General features: G+C 50.7%; 2 protein-coding genes across 13 annotated transcripts in view; one reads left to right on the top strand and one right to left on the bottom strand.

Annotated features, from left to right (window-relative positions):
• PCGF6 (polycomb group ring finger 6) overlaps positions 1-14,555 on the bottom strand; it is a 1,082,924-nt gene that overhangs the window by 195,135 nt on the left and 873,234 nt on the right. The gene's annotated exons all lie outside the window — the stretch shown is intronic.
• Positions 6,284-14,497, top strand: NFKB2 (nuclear factor kappa B subunit 2). 12 transcript variants are annotated; one of them, XM_084995285.1, is made up of 23 exons: positions 6,284-6,444; positions 8,090-8,191; positions 8,464-8,548; positions 8,656-8,696; positions 8,935-9,033; positions 9,119-9,270; positions 9,530-9,636; positions 9,735-9,893; positions 10,179-10,283; positions 10,412-10,497; positions 10,576-10,714; positions 10,955-11,083; positions 11,213-11,422; positions 11,503-11,644; positions 12,031-12,145; positions 12,238-12,451; positions 12,606-12,775; positions 12,901-13,003; positions 13,131-13,282; positions 13,415-13,484; positions 13,720-13,892; positions 14,002-14,113; positions 14,218-14,497. In XM_084995285.1, the coding sequence occupies exons 2-23, from the start codon at positions 8,171-8,173 to the stop codon at positions 14,337-14,339; spliced, it is 2,706 nt and encodes a 901-aa protein (XP_084851411.1). In that variant the 5' UTR covers positions 6,284-6,444; positions 8,090-8,170; the 3' UTR covers positions 14,340-14,497. The 12 variants fall into 12 exon arrangements, with proteins under 12 accessions (XP_084851411.1, XP_084851414.1, XP_084851413.1 ...); XM_084995288.1 differs by having other exon boundaries at positions 6,285-6,444; positions 8,467-8,548; XM_084995287.1 differs by having other exon boundaries at positions 6,294-6,444; positions 8,467-8,548; positions 14,215-14,497.

The raw sequence follows: 14,555 nt of genomic DNA on the forward strand, positions 1-14,555 counted from the left end.
CAAACCCAACTAGCAACCATGAGGACGAGGGTTCCGTCCTTGGCCTCACTCAGTGGGTTAAGGGTCTGGCGTTGCCATGAGCTATGGTGTAGGTCACAGATGAGGCTCGGATCCCACATCGCTATGGCTGAGGTGTAGACTGGCAGCCACAGCTCTGATTGGACCCCTAGCCTGGGAACCTCCATATGCCACAGCTGTGGCCCTAAAAAGCAAAAATAAATAAATAAATAAAATTAAAATAGAATTAGCATTTGATCCAGCAATCCCACTCCTAGGCATCTATCCAGAGCAAACCATGGCTCAGGAAGATACATGTACCCCGATGTTCACTGAAGCACTATATACAAGCTACACCCTTTAGGGTGCAGCCCTAAAAGGATAAAAAAATTTAAAAAAAAAAAACACTCCCTACAAACAAAAGTCCAGGACCAGATAGCTTCACAGGTGAATTCTACCAAACATACAAAGAGGAAATTATATCCATCCTCCTTAAAATTTTCTAAAAGGTCAAAGAAGAAAGAACACTCCCAAAGATATTCTATGAAGGCACCACCATCCTAACACCAAAACCGGACAAAGATATCACCAAAAAAGAAATCTATAGGCCAATATCTTTGATGAATATAGACGCAAAGATTCTCAACAAAATTTTAGCCAACCAAACCCAACAACATATAAAAAAGATCATACACCACGACCAAGTGGGATTCATCCCAGGTTCACAAGGATGGTTCAACATATGCAAATCAATCAACATCATACACCACATTAACAAAAGATAAGTCAAAAACCACATGATCATCTCAATAGATGCAGAAAAAGCATTTGACAAAATCCAAATACATTCATGATAACATCTCTTACCAAAGTGGGTATAGAGGAACATACCTTAACATTATAAAAGCTATTTATGACAAATCCACCGCCAATATAATATTCACAGCGAAAAGCTGAAGGCCTTCCCACTAAAATCTGGAATAAAATAAGGATGCCCACTCTCACCACTTTTATTCAACACAGTATTGGAAGTCCTACCCACAGAAATTAGACAAACAAAAGAAATAAAAGGTATCCAAACTGGAAGAGAAGAGGTAAAACTGGGACTCTATACAGATGACGTGATACTACATGTAGAAAACCCTAAGGACTACACACAAAAACTACTCGAACTGATCAACAAATTCAGCAAAAGAACAGGATACAAGATTAACATTCAGAAACCAGTTGCATTTCTGTACACTAAAAATGAAATATTAGAAAAGGAATATAAAAATACGATACCTTTTAAAATTGCACCCCCGAAAATTAATACCTAAGGAATAAACCTTATATGCTGAGAACTATAAAATATTAATCAAGGAAATTAAAGAGTATTCAAAGAAGTGGAAAGATATTCCATGCTCCTGGATTGGAAGAATTAATATCATTAAAATGGCCATACTACCCAAAGCTATCTACAGATTCAATGAAATCCCTATCAAATTACCCACGAGATTTTTCACAGAACTAGAACAAGCAATCCAAAAATCTATATGGAAACATAAAAGACCCAGAATTGCCAAAAATCCTGAGGAACAAAAATCAAGTAGGAGGCATAACTCTCCCAGACTTTAGGCAATATTACAAAGCCACAGCTATCAAGACAGTGTGGTACTGGTACAAAAACAGACATACAGACCAATGGAACAGAATAGAGAATCCAGAAAAAAACCCAAACACCTACGGTCAATTAATCTTCAATAAAGGAGGTGAGAATATACAATGGGAAAAAGACGGTCTCTTCAGCAAGTAGTGCTGGAAAAACTGGACAGCTGCATGCAAATCAATGAAACTAGAACACACTTTCACGGAGTTCCCGTCGTGGCGCAGTGGTTAACGAATCCGACTAGGAACCATGAGATTGTGGGTTCGATCCCTGCCCTTGCTCAGTGGGTTAAGGATCCAGCGTTGCTGTGGCTCTGGCGTAGGCTGGCAGCTACAGCTCCGATTCGACCCCTAGCCTGGGAACCTCCATATGCCGCGGGAGCGGCCCAAGAAATGGCAAAAGGACAGAAAAATTTTTAACAATTAGAACACACTTTCACACCATGCACAAAAATAAACTCAAAATGGCTTAAAGACTTAAACATAAGACAAGACAAGACACCATTAAACTCCTAGAAGAGAACATAGGCAAAACATTCTCGGACATCAACCATACAAATGTTTTCTTAGGTCAGTCTCCCAAAGCAATAGAAATAAAAACAAAAATAAACCAAGGGGCCCTAATCAAACTTACAAGCCTTTGCACAGCAAAGGAAACCGTAAAAAAAAAAAAAAAAAAAAAAAAAAAACAAACAAAAAAAAAAGACAACCTATGGAATGGGAGAAAATAGTTTCAAATGATGCAACTGGCAAGTGCTTAATCTTCAAAATATAGAGACAACAAATACAACTCAATAGTTAAAAAAAAACAAGGAATCCAGGAGTTCCCGTGGTGGCGCAGGGGTTAACGAATCTGATTGGGAACCACGAGGTTGCAGGTTCGATCCCTGCCCTTGCTCAGTGGGTTAACGATCCGGCATTGCCGTGAGCTGTGGTGTAGGTCACAGACGCGGCTCGGATCTGGCGTTGCTGTGGCTGTGGTGGAAGCCAGCAGCTATGGCTGCGATTCGACCCCTAGCCTGGGAACCTCCATATGCTGCAGGAGTGGCCCAAGAAATGGCAAAAAGACAAAAAACAAACAAACAAACAAAAAACACAAGGAATCCAATTGAAAAATGGGCAGAAGACAAATACCATATGATATCATTTATATCTGGAATCTAATAAATGGCACAAATGAACCTATCCACAGAAAATAAACTCATGGACATGGAGAAAAGACTTGTGATTGCCAAGGGGGACAGGGAGGGAGTGGGATGGACTGGGAGTTTGGGGTTAGTAGATGCAAATGATTGCATTTGGAGTGGATAAGCAATGAGATCCTCTGTATAGCAAAGGGAACAATATCTAATCCCTTGTGATGGAACATGATGGAGGTTAATATGAGAAAAAGAAACTGGGTCACTTTGCTGTATAGCAAAAATTGACAGGACATTTTAAATCAACTATAATTTTAAAAAATGAATTACTTAAAAAAAAAGAAATTATTTCAAGTTTCTTTTCTGACCACAAAGGCATGAAACTAGAACTCAGCCACAGAAAAAGAAATGACAGGAGTTTCTGCTGTGGCACAGTGGCTTAAGGATATGACATTGCTGCAGCCATTGCCACAACTCTGGCATAGAGTCTAGCTCTGACTCAGATTCAATCCCTGGCCCAGGAACTTCCATATGCCATCGACATGCCCCCCCCCAAAAAAAAACGAAAAAAGAAATGAGGGGAAAAAAAAAACACACTTACATGAAGACTAAACAAGATGCTACTAAAATACCAATGGGTCAATGATGAAATTAAAGAAGAAACTTGAAAATATCTTGAGGTAGTTCCCTTCGTGGCTTAGTGGTTAACGAACCCAACTAGCATCCATGAGGATGTGTGTTTGATTCCTATCTTCGCTCAGTGTGTTAAGGATCCAGCATTGCCATGAGTGTGGTGTAGGTCACAGACACAGCTTGGATCCAGTGTTGCTGTGGCTGTGGCTATGGCATAGGCCGGAAGCTGTAGCTCTGATTTGACCCCTAGCCTGAACCTCCAGATGCTGTGGGTACAGCTCTAAATAGACAAAAGACAAAAACTATATATATACCTTAAGGCAAATGACAATAAAAACTCAACCAAGAGTTCCCTTGTGGCACAGTGGGTTAAGGATCCAATGTTGTCACTGCAGCAGCTCGAGTCACTGCTATGGCATGGGTTTTAACACTAGCCCAGTAACTTCCACATGCTGTAGGCATGGCCAAAAAAATTAAATTTAATTTAAATTTAAATTTTAAAAAATACTTAGGAATAAACTTCACCAAGGAGTTGAAAGACTTAACATGCTGAGAGTACAAAACGTTTAATAAGGTATATTGAAGATGATTCAAAGAAATGCAAAGATATCCCATGCTCTTGGATTGGAAGAATTAATATTGTTAAATGGCCATACAACCCAAGGCAATCTACGGAGTTAATGCTACCCCCATCAAATTACCCATGACATTTTTCACAAAAATAGAATGAAAAAATCCTAAAATTTATGTGGAACCATAAAAGGCCCAGAATTGTCAAAGTTACCCTGAAGAAAAAGAACAAAACAGGAGGCATAACCTTCAGACTTCAGACAATACAATAAAGCTACAGTAATCAACACAGTGTGGAACTGGTACAAAGACAGACATATGGATCAAGAGAATGGAATATAGAGCCCAGAAATAAACCCAGACACCAATGGTCAATGAATCTTCGACAAAGGAGGCAAGACTTTACAATGGGGAAAAGACAGTCTCTTCAGCAAGTGGTGCTGGGAAAGTTGTACAGCTGCATGTAAATCAATGAAACTAGAACACACCCTCATACCATGCACAAAAATAAACTCAAAATGGCTTAAAGAAATTCCCTTGTGTCTCAGGTCACTGCTGTGGTGTGGATTCAATCCTTCGCCCAGGAACTTTCAGATACCACAGGTATAACCAAAAAAAAAAAAAAAAAGAAGACATAAATATAAGGAGTTCCCATCGTGGCTCAGAGGAAATGAATCTGTCTAGCATCCATGAGGACACAGGTTCAATCCCTGGCCTTGCTCAGTGGGTTAAGGATCTGGCATTTCTGTGAGCTGTGGTGTAGGTCGAAGATGTGGCTCAGATCCAGCATTGCTGTGGCTGTGGCATAGGCCAGCGGCTACAGCTCCGATTTGACCCCTAGCCTGGGAACCTCCATATGCCTCATGTGTGGCCCTAGAAAAGAAAAAAAAAAGACTTAAACATAAGACATGTCACCACAAAACACCTAGAAGAGACCACAGGTACAACATTCTCTGACATAAACCATACCAATGTTTTCTTAGGTCAGTATCCCCAGGCAGTAGAAATAAAAGCAGAAATAAAGAAATAGGACCTTACCAAACTTACAAACTTTTGCACAGCAAAGGAAACCATAAACAAAATGAAAAAAACAACCCATAGAATGGGAGAAAATATTTGCAAATGATGTGATTGACAATGGCTTAATTTTCAAAATATACAAACAGCTCATACAATTCAATAACAAAAAACAAAACAAAACAAACTCAATCGAAAAATGGGCAGAAGACCTAAACAGACATTTCTCCAAAGAAGCCATATGGATGTCTTTCAATAGGCATGTGAAAAGATGCTCAACATTGCTAATTATTAGAGAAATGTAAATCAAAACTACAATGAGGTACCACCTCACACCGGTCAGAATGGCCATCATTAATAAGTCTACAAATAGTAAATGCTGGAGGTGATGTGGAGAAAAGGGAACCCTCCTACACCTTTGGTAGGAATATAAATTGTTACAACCACTATGGAAAACAGTATGGAGGTTCCTCAGAAAACTAAATACAGAACTCCCATATGATCCAGCAATCCCACTCCTGGGCATATATCCAGACAAAGTTTTCATTCAAAAAGATACATGCATATAAAAAAATAAAAGATACATGCACCCCTAGGTTCATTGCAGTACTATTCACAATAGCCAAGACGTGGAAACAACCAAAGTGTCCATCGACATGGATGGATTAAGATGTGGTGCATATATACAATGAAATACTACTCAGCCATAAAAGAGAACGAAATAATACCATTTGCAGCAACATGGATGCAACTAGAAATTCTTATACTAAGTGAAGTAAGTCAGAAAGAGAAAGACAAATACCATATGACATCAATTACGTGGAATCTAAAATATGGCAAATATCTACAAAACAAAAACAGACTCACAGACATAGAGATCAGACCTGTGGTTATCAAGGGGGAGGGAGGAAGCAGTAAGATGGATGAGGAGGGAATAGCAGACACTGCAAACAGTACAAAAGATAATTTTCTACTCTGGCGAAGTTTGAACTAATTTTGGATGGCTTTTCTATTCTGATATTCCAAATCTCTGTGAATGATGAACAAGGCCTGAGTCTCCCAGATAAACACCTCGTTTCTCTTACCCAACGCGGAGCTCCTGATCAGGTCTGAAAGTTTGCCCCCCACCCCGCCAAAAAAAAAACTTTATAGAACAAGTTTTAGGTCCAGATTGCCTCTTCCAGGGAAGACTGAGATTACGGAGTCTCCTCGAGGCTCCAGAGCGGCCACCAGATGGCGCTCTGGCACCAACTGCAAATCAACTTCCTTCCTCTTCCCCTAACTCTTCCCGGCAGCGGGGCCCCCGCTCGAAGCGAGGGACCAGAGGGCTGGGTCCCTCCAGCTTCCCCTTGGGATTCCCCGGCTTCTGAGGTGGCCAAGCATTAGATGCAACATAAGCTGAGTAGCAGCAGGGGCTGCCAGCCGGCTGGGACAGGCCAGGGTAAGAGAGGAGACCGGAGCCGCGGTCCTCGGCTGGGGAATGGCGCTGGGTCAGCGGATCCCGCAGCAGGCTGGTCCCTAGGACAAAACTCACACCTGATTGAGGGCCATCCTCACTCTCGCTTCGCGCGCTGAGCAAATATTTCCCCTCTAAGGGGCGCGCCTGAGTCACTTGCGATTGGTTACTCGAGTCCGGAGTTAAACTTTCAGCCAATGAAAAACGGCAGGGGGAGTGACGCACGGAAACGTCACGGGAATTCCCCCCTCCTGGGGGCGGAAAAGGGGCTTTCCCGGCTGGAGTCCTGGTAGCTGGAAAGGTGTCGCGACCCGTCCGGGGTGGGTCGGGCCGGGAGAGAATCCGGAACCTGAGCCGCCGCAGCGGTGAGTGGCCGGGTTCAGACCCCTGGGTGGCAGGACACGGGGAAGGGCGGGAGGAGGACCCTTAGCTGACCGAGCCCCAGGGCTGAAGAGAGGCGTCTGCACACTCACAGAGAGCACGCACACGATCAAGATACACGCATACACACTGATGTCCTTGTATAAAGACAGGCGGGCCGTTTGTTACACCTTCACATATGCCGGCGTGTGCACAGCACTATCCATGCAGACTCGCTCACACAAGGACCCGCAAAACACGCACACCCGTGCACAGGTGCCTGGACCCATACCCTTCACGCACAAACTCGAAGATGTGTTCACCTGTGCTCTTACATACATGCTCAGATGTTTCCGCACTGAGAAGTTTAAGGACACTCACCTGTATACGCATGTTCAAGCCATGAACACACAACACGCAAGCACATGGGCCGAAACACACTTGTACACCTATGATGCAGATGCATACATGTATTACACACGGCTTTGGGACTGGGGCGTAGGGCGTAGGCAGCCAGAGTAGGTGCAGTGTGGGAATTAACGGCTGTTGAGATGTTTCCGGGAGGGGTAACAGGGGAGCCCATCCCAAGGAGGAGACCCTTTCCTTCCCCCGCCCCAGGGCCCCAGAGACCAGTTATCCGGGCAGAGCCCCGGGGCCCCTCACTGGGAAGAGCCCCCACCTACAGGCCTTCGGGGAGTAGGCCTTCCTACTGCAGGAATGTCCCCCCAAAAGCCCCCAGGGTGATTCAGCCGTGGCCTCACTCGGGGTAGAAAATCCCAAGGTTGCTCCAGGACGGGGGAGGGGAAGGAGGCGGACCTGACCCCGTACTAGGAGCCTCCCCCAGCTTTGAAAGACCCTCCCGTCCCCGGCGCCTGCCCTGGAGGGAGGAGGAAGGGGTGCCCAGCCCCGCGGGACCTTCCCAGCATCTGGTAGCCCCTCGACTTCGCGGAGACGCTGCGGGCGCTAGCAAGCCAACTGAGACCTTGAGCCCCTCCCGTCTCGGGGGCGTGGCCAGTGCGTCATTTCCAGGCCCGCCCCCTCCGGCCCCGCCTCCCCCTGGTATTTTCGGGACTTTCCTAAGCTGTTCTAACTTTCCTGCCCCTTCCCCGGCCCAGCCCAGCTCCGGATCTTGCCCTCCACCGGATCTTGCCCGCCACACCCGGACGGGTGGCTGGAGATCAGACCCTCCCCTAAATCCAGGCCCCCCCTTTCCCCCCAACTCCCGTCCTGATCTTTCTCTCCCAACCCCCTCCACTCCTCCCCACCTAAGGCGGGCGCCTGAAACTCCGGGGAAACAGCACCCGGCCGGCCGGAGCCACCGGACAGAGCTGGGCCGGCCTAGCCCAGAGACATGGACAGTTGCTACGACCCAGTGAGTCACTTTGCCTGGCCCCAAAGCCGGCCGGTTGCCCCCTGTGCCTGTCTGCTTGTCTGCCTGAGTCCCCTCTATTCCCCTGCACCTGTAATGTCCTTAGATTATCTCAGCCTGCCTGTCAGTTATCTCTGTCTGCAAACTGCTTCCAATAGGAGTTTTCTTTTATGGGCCTGGGGAGGAGGAGTGATTATGGAGGGCTTGGAGAGCTGAGAGCTGGAGGGCCCCGAGAGTGGCTCAGAATCAGATGCTACCCCAGTCTGTCTCCACAGCAGAGTCTGCCCGGCATCATCGAATATGATGATTTCAAATTCAACCCGTCCATTGTGGAGCCCAAGGAGCCGGCCCCAGAGACAGGTTAGTAAGTCCCCCGACCTCCCCTTGTCTTGGAGGGAAGAACATGTGCCCTCTGCCTTGGGAATGGACTCAGAAGTCCTGGCTCAACAAAGTCCCTCTGTCCCCAGCTGATGGCCCCTACCTGGTGATCGTGGAACAGCCTAAGCAGGTGAGTGAAAGAGATGGCATGGAATGGTTTCAGCTTTGGGGGCAAGTGGGATAGTTGGGTGGCCATGGTGACCACAGACCCACTTGGGTTGAGGTGGTTGGTTGCTGCTGATCACAGCGGTATGGTTGTGAATTCAGAATAGATACATGCAATTATTATGGTCACTGCTGGCTGGTAGCAGGGGAGGGGGGTTTGGGGGCCTCATGGTCACAATGTCACTCTGCCCTGGCACCTTCAGCGAGGCTTCCGATTTCGATATGGCTGCGAAGGCCCTTCCCATGGAGGACTGCCAGGTGCCTCTAGTGAGAAGGGCCGGAAGACTTATCCCACTGTCAAGGTGAGCCTGGATGGTGCTGGGGGGGGGCAGGGGTGACTCGTGGACAATGTCCATAAACATTACTGACAGCCCTCACCCCTCGCAGATCTGTAACTATGAGGGACCAGCGAAGATCGAGGTGGACCTGGTAACACACAGTGACCCGCCTCGTGCTCATGCCCACAGCCTGGTGGGCAAGCAGTGCTCGGAGCTGGGGGTCTGCGCAGTGTCTGTGGGGCCCAAGGACATGACTGCCCAGTAGGTGCCCCATACCCTTGGCTCCCAATGGCATGCCCCCTCATTGCTTGTCCCAGTCCTAGGCCCTGGCCCACCTCTGTGAGCTTAGTGTCTGACCAAGGGGAGAGACTGCAGCTGGCCCCAGAACCCAAAGCCCCAAGTAAAAACTAGAAAAGCTTCGTAGAGAAGTAGGGCTGAGCTGAGTCCTGGCAGTGGGGAGGGTGCCTCAAGAGAAAAGAACTGCCTGCAAGGCCTCTGACTCCCTCCCTCCCCCACCCAGATTTAATAACTTGGGTGTCCTGCATGTGACCAAGAAGAACATGATGGAGATTATGATACAAAAACTTCAGAGGCAGCGGCTTCGCTCCAGGCCTCAGGGCCTTACAGGTATGGGGGAGATGGAGGGAGTCAAGGGAGGTGGTCATGGAAGGGAAGAGTAGAGGAGGAGGAGGAGTCCAGGGGTCACATGTGTGCCCAATACCCAGAGGCTGAGCGTCGGGAGCTGGAGCAGGAGGCTAAGGAGCTGAAGAAGGTGATGGATTTGAGCATTGTGCGGCTGCGCTTTTCTGCCTTCCTTCGAGCCAGTGACGGCTCCTTCTCTCTGCCCCTGAAGCCAGTTATCTCCCAACCCATCCATGACAGCAGTGAGTATCCTGACTACCCAGGGTGCCAGAGGGAGTATGGAGGGCAGCCTCAAGCTGTGGAGTAGGATAGGCCTGGGTTTGAACTTGGCCCCACCATGAATAAACTGAGTGATCCTGAGCAAATCATTTCCCCTCTCTTGAATATGGTTTCTGTCTTGTGTAAACAAAGATACTAGCACTTCCTGTACTTCTTGGCATTGTCCAAATGATACAAAGCAACCTGGCTCCATAAATGGGACCACGACTATTATATCATCTCACATAATTGATATCCCACCTCCATAGAGTCTCCTGGAGCCTCAAACCTGAAGATTTCTCGAATGGACAAGACAGCTGGCTCTGTGCGGGGTGGAGATGAGGTTTATCTGCTTTGTGACAAGGTGCAGAAAGGTGAGGCTGGAGCCCACGCTGGGAGCTAGGGACACTGGGGGTCAAGCTTGGGGACTGGAACAGATTCAGGGCAAATGGCCCTGGAGATTTACTAGGAGCTGTGGCCAAACTTCCAATTTTCCTTGTAGATGACATTGAAGTTCGCTTCTACGAGGATGATGAGAATGGATGGCAGGCCTTTGGGGACTTCTCTCCCACAGATGTTCATAAACAGGTACCTTGGAGCCAGCGCTGGGCCTGGGCCCAAACTAGGCCAAGGCCTCATTGACACTTATGTCCTCCTTCCCCCCAGTATGCCATTGTGTTTCGGACGCCTCCCTATCACAAGATGAAGATTGAGCGTCCTGTAACCGTGTTCCTGCAACTGAAACGCAAGCGTGGGGGGGATGTCTCTGACTCCAAACAGTTCACCTATTATCCTCTGGTGGAAGGTGGAGCTGGGCTGAAGATCCCAGGGCGGGCTGGAGGATGGGGGATGGGCTGGAGGGTCCCAAGAACTAGATCAGGGGACTCCTGAGTCAAATCAGGAGTAGGGAAGGTCCCAGGAAGAGGTGGTCCCAAGAGCCAGCCTGAGGGCTTTTAGGGGAAAGGCCATTACCAAACGCGGGACAGGGCCCTGGAGGCGGGGCGTGAGTTGAGGTTTTTAACATCTCATTTCCCTCTGCTCCCAGACAAGGAAGAGGTGCAGCGGAAACGGAGGAAAGCCTTGCCCACCTTCTCCCAGCCCTTTGGGGGTGGCTCCCACATGGGTGGAGGCTCTGGGGGCTCGGCAGGGGGCTATGGAGGAGCTGGAGGAGGAGGTGAGGTGGCGCTGGGAGCAGGAAGGGGGATGGAGGAGAGGAGGGGTTAAGGGGAGGGAAGTTGTGGGGGCAGAGATCTGAAAGAGTCTTTCTGGTGCTCCCTCCCCACCATCCTGCCTGTGTCCACAGGAGGCAGTCTCGGCTTCTTCCCCTCGTCCCTGGCCTACAGCCCCTACCAGTCCGGCGCGGCCCCAATGGGCTGCTACCCGGGAGGCGGGGGCGGGGCGCAGATGGCCGCCGAGGCGCCTAACGTGGATGCTGGGGAGGAAGCCGCAGAGCCGAGCGCGCACCGCGGGATCCCTCAGCGCGAGCAGCCGACCCCGGAGCTTCTGCATCGAGGTATGGCCTCGAGGATCTCGGGGAGTTCGGACGCTGTGGGCGGGGACCTAGCTCGCGCCCACGCCCCTTGTCACCCCCAGCTCGGGAATACAACGCGCGCCTGTTCAGCCTGGCGCAACGCAGCGCCCGAGCCTTACTCGACTACGGCGTCACGGCGGATGCCCGCGCGCTCCTGGCGGGACAGCGCCACCTGCTGACGGCGCAGGACGAGAACGGAGACACGTAGGTGGGCGGGACGGTGGGCAGGACGGCGGGCGGGATCCACGCTGGTGGAAGCGGGGGGTGGGGTGGGAAAGGGACCTGTAAAAACCGGGGCTCGGGAGTTGGACAGACTTCGTTTCAAGTCCGACATCAGCATGTACTAGTTCTGTTCAAGATACTTAACTTCTGCACAGAGGACTTCAGTTTTGTCCACTGTTAAAGGGGCACAGTAATAGTACGTACTTACCGCAAAAGGTGTTCAGATGGATTCAGTTCAGATGTAGCTATGCTCTTGGAGACGGCTGGGTTGGCCCAGGAGGAAGACTATGGTGGTGGTGGGATTTTAAGAGTGGAGGATACTGAGTGGCTCGTCTTGCTTAGCCAGAGTCTCACTCCCCAACCCCCAGGCCGCTGCACTTGGCCATCATCCACGGGCAGACCAGCGTCATTGAGCAGATAGCGCATGTCATCTACCATGCCCGACACCTTGGCGTTGTTAACCTCACCAACCACCTGCACCAGGTGAGGGACATCTTGTGGCTAGGGGGCAGGGGTTGGAAGTCAGGTGGGGCTTGGCCAGGAGCAGGCCTGGCTCATTCTGCCTGCCTCCCCAGACGCCCCTGCACTTGGCAGTCATCACGGGGCAGACGAGCGTGGTGAGCTTCCTGCTGCAGGTGGGTGCAGACCCAGCACTGCTGGATAGGCATGGAGATTCAGCAGTGCACCTGGCACTTCGAGCAGGTGCCAGCGCCCCAGACCTGCTGCGCGCCCTGCTGCGGAGTGGGGTTCCCACCATGCCCCAACTGTTGCACATGCCGGACTTCGAAGGTGAGTTCATTACCTCATCTGGACCAACAAGCAGGGGTGGAGGCCAGGGAGGGTACCTGGTGAATGCCTAGAGCAGATATGCGGTGTCAAGGTCGGCTGACCCAGTGGCCACATTGGGGACACAGCTGCAAACTTAAGTATCCTATGTCACTAGGACTGTACCCAGTACACCTGGCTGTCCGTGCCCGAAGCCCTGAATGCCTGGATCTGCTAGTGGACAACGGGGCTGAAGTGGAAGCTGCAGAGCGGCAGGGGGGCCGAACAGCCTTGCATCTAGCCACAGAGATGGAGGAGCTGGGGTTGGTCACCCATCTAGTCACCAAGGTGGGACTGAGGATTATGAAAGGTGTGGGGCCAAAGGTTATGGAGAGACCATGGTGGTGAAGGTATGGGGGGAGGAGAAGCCAGTCAGTCGGTGCTGTGATCAACCACTCCCTTGCACTCCACAGCTCCGTGCCAACGTCAATGCCCGCACCTTTGCGGGAAACACACCCCTACACCTGGCAGCTGGACTGGGATCCCCGACCCTCACCCGCCTCCTTCTGAAGGCTGGTTAGTCTCACCATCAAGGGCATACGAACAGGGATGGGGGGAAGAAAAGGGGTGCCTCATTCTCCCCAGTTTGCAGTCCTTAATGTGGACTTCTCTTGAAACTGCCCATGACTGCCTTTCACCCCAGGTGCCGACATCCATGCAGAGAACGAGGAGCCCCTGTGCCCACTGCCTTCGCCCCCAACCTCTGGTAGTGACTCAGATTCCGAGGGCCCTGAGAGGGACACCAAAGGCAGCTTCCGGGGCCACACACCTCTTGACCTCACTCGCAGCAGCAAGGTGAGGCCAGCATGGAACCAAAAGTACCAGGGAATGGGGCATCTGGGCTTATAGATGGGATCCTGAGTATCTGGTACCTGGGCTTAAAGTACTGTGATGGGAGGTAGTCAAGGCTGAGGCTGTCTTCCCCAGGTGAAGACCTTGCTGCTAAATGCTGCTCAGGACACCATGGCGCCCCCGCTGACCCCGCCTAGCCCTGCAGGTGAGATCTCCCCACCCACTGCCAGACCCCAGACCCCTGCTTACAGAGGTCTCTTCTCCTTTAGGACTGCGGAAGGAGGTCTCCCCTTCTCCATCCCCGTCCTCCATCCATGGGCCCCAGTGGCCCTGCCTGCCTTGTCTGTCAGGTTACCACAAGAGAAAGACGGTATCCAGGTATCTGTGTTTGTGCCCATCCCTTGGGGTAACTAACGTGTTTATGTGTGTGTCCCCCTTAGGTCCAGAGATGCCACTTGAGGATACAGTTCTACAGAACCTGGAGCATCTGCTAGACAGGCCAGGAGCCCAGGGCAGCTGGGCAGAGCTGGCAGAACGGCTGGGGCTGCGCAGTCTGGTGGACACATATCGAAAGACAGCCTCACCCAGCGGCAGCCTCCTGCGCAGTTACAAGGTCAGTGGGCACCCGTCCCTGACTCCCCTTCCCAGCCCCAGATCCTGGTGCTTCCTTGGGGACCCCACACCCTAACTATAACTCTGGTCTCACGCCTCTTCCTTCTCAGCTGGCTGGTGGGGATTTGGCGGGCTTGCTGGATGCCCTGTCTGACATGGGCCTGGAGGAGGGAGTGAGGCTGCTGAGGGGTCCTGAGACACGAGAGAAGCTGCCTAGCACAGGTAAAGGGTCCCTCCTGGAAGGTGGATCTGGGCCTGGAAGGGGGGAGGTACTGAGGCCTTGACTCTTCCCCCCATGCCCTTGTCCGTGTCCACTCCCTCAGCAGAGGTGAAGGAGGACAGTGCATATGGAAGCCAGTCGGTGGAACAGGAAGCAGAGAAGCTGGGCCCACCCCCTGAGCCACCAGGAGGGCTCTGCCATGGGCACCCCCAGCCTCAGGTGCACTGAACTGCCACCCACCCACTAGCCCCTTTCCTGGGCTCCTCTGTACAGCGTCCCCACCTTTTCCAGTTCTTATTTAACACCCCATGCCCACCCCTCCTCCACTGGGGCAAATAAAAGATTCTCATGGGAAAGGGAGGGGGCCTGGCTCCCTCCCCAACTTACAGCAGCCCCTGGTGTGACTCTCATCCCCGGGAACCAAACGCCTATCCTGGCCTCAAG

The sequence above is a fragment of the Sus scrofa genome, chromosome 14, assembly GCF_054392235.1.
Source record: "Sus scrofa isolate SSC_HxYL_T2T_F1_AM1 chromosome 14, Sscrofa_HxYL_maternal_Yorkshire_Landrace_v2.0, whole genome shotgun sequence".
NCBI classification, from domain to species: domain Eukaryota; kingdom Metazoa; phylum Chordata; class Mammalia; order Artiodactyla; family Suidae; genus Sus; species Sus scrofa.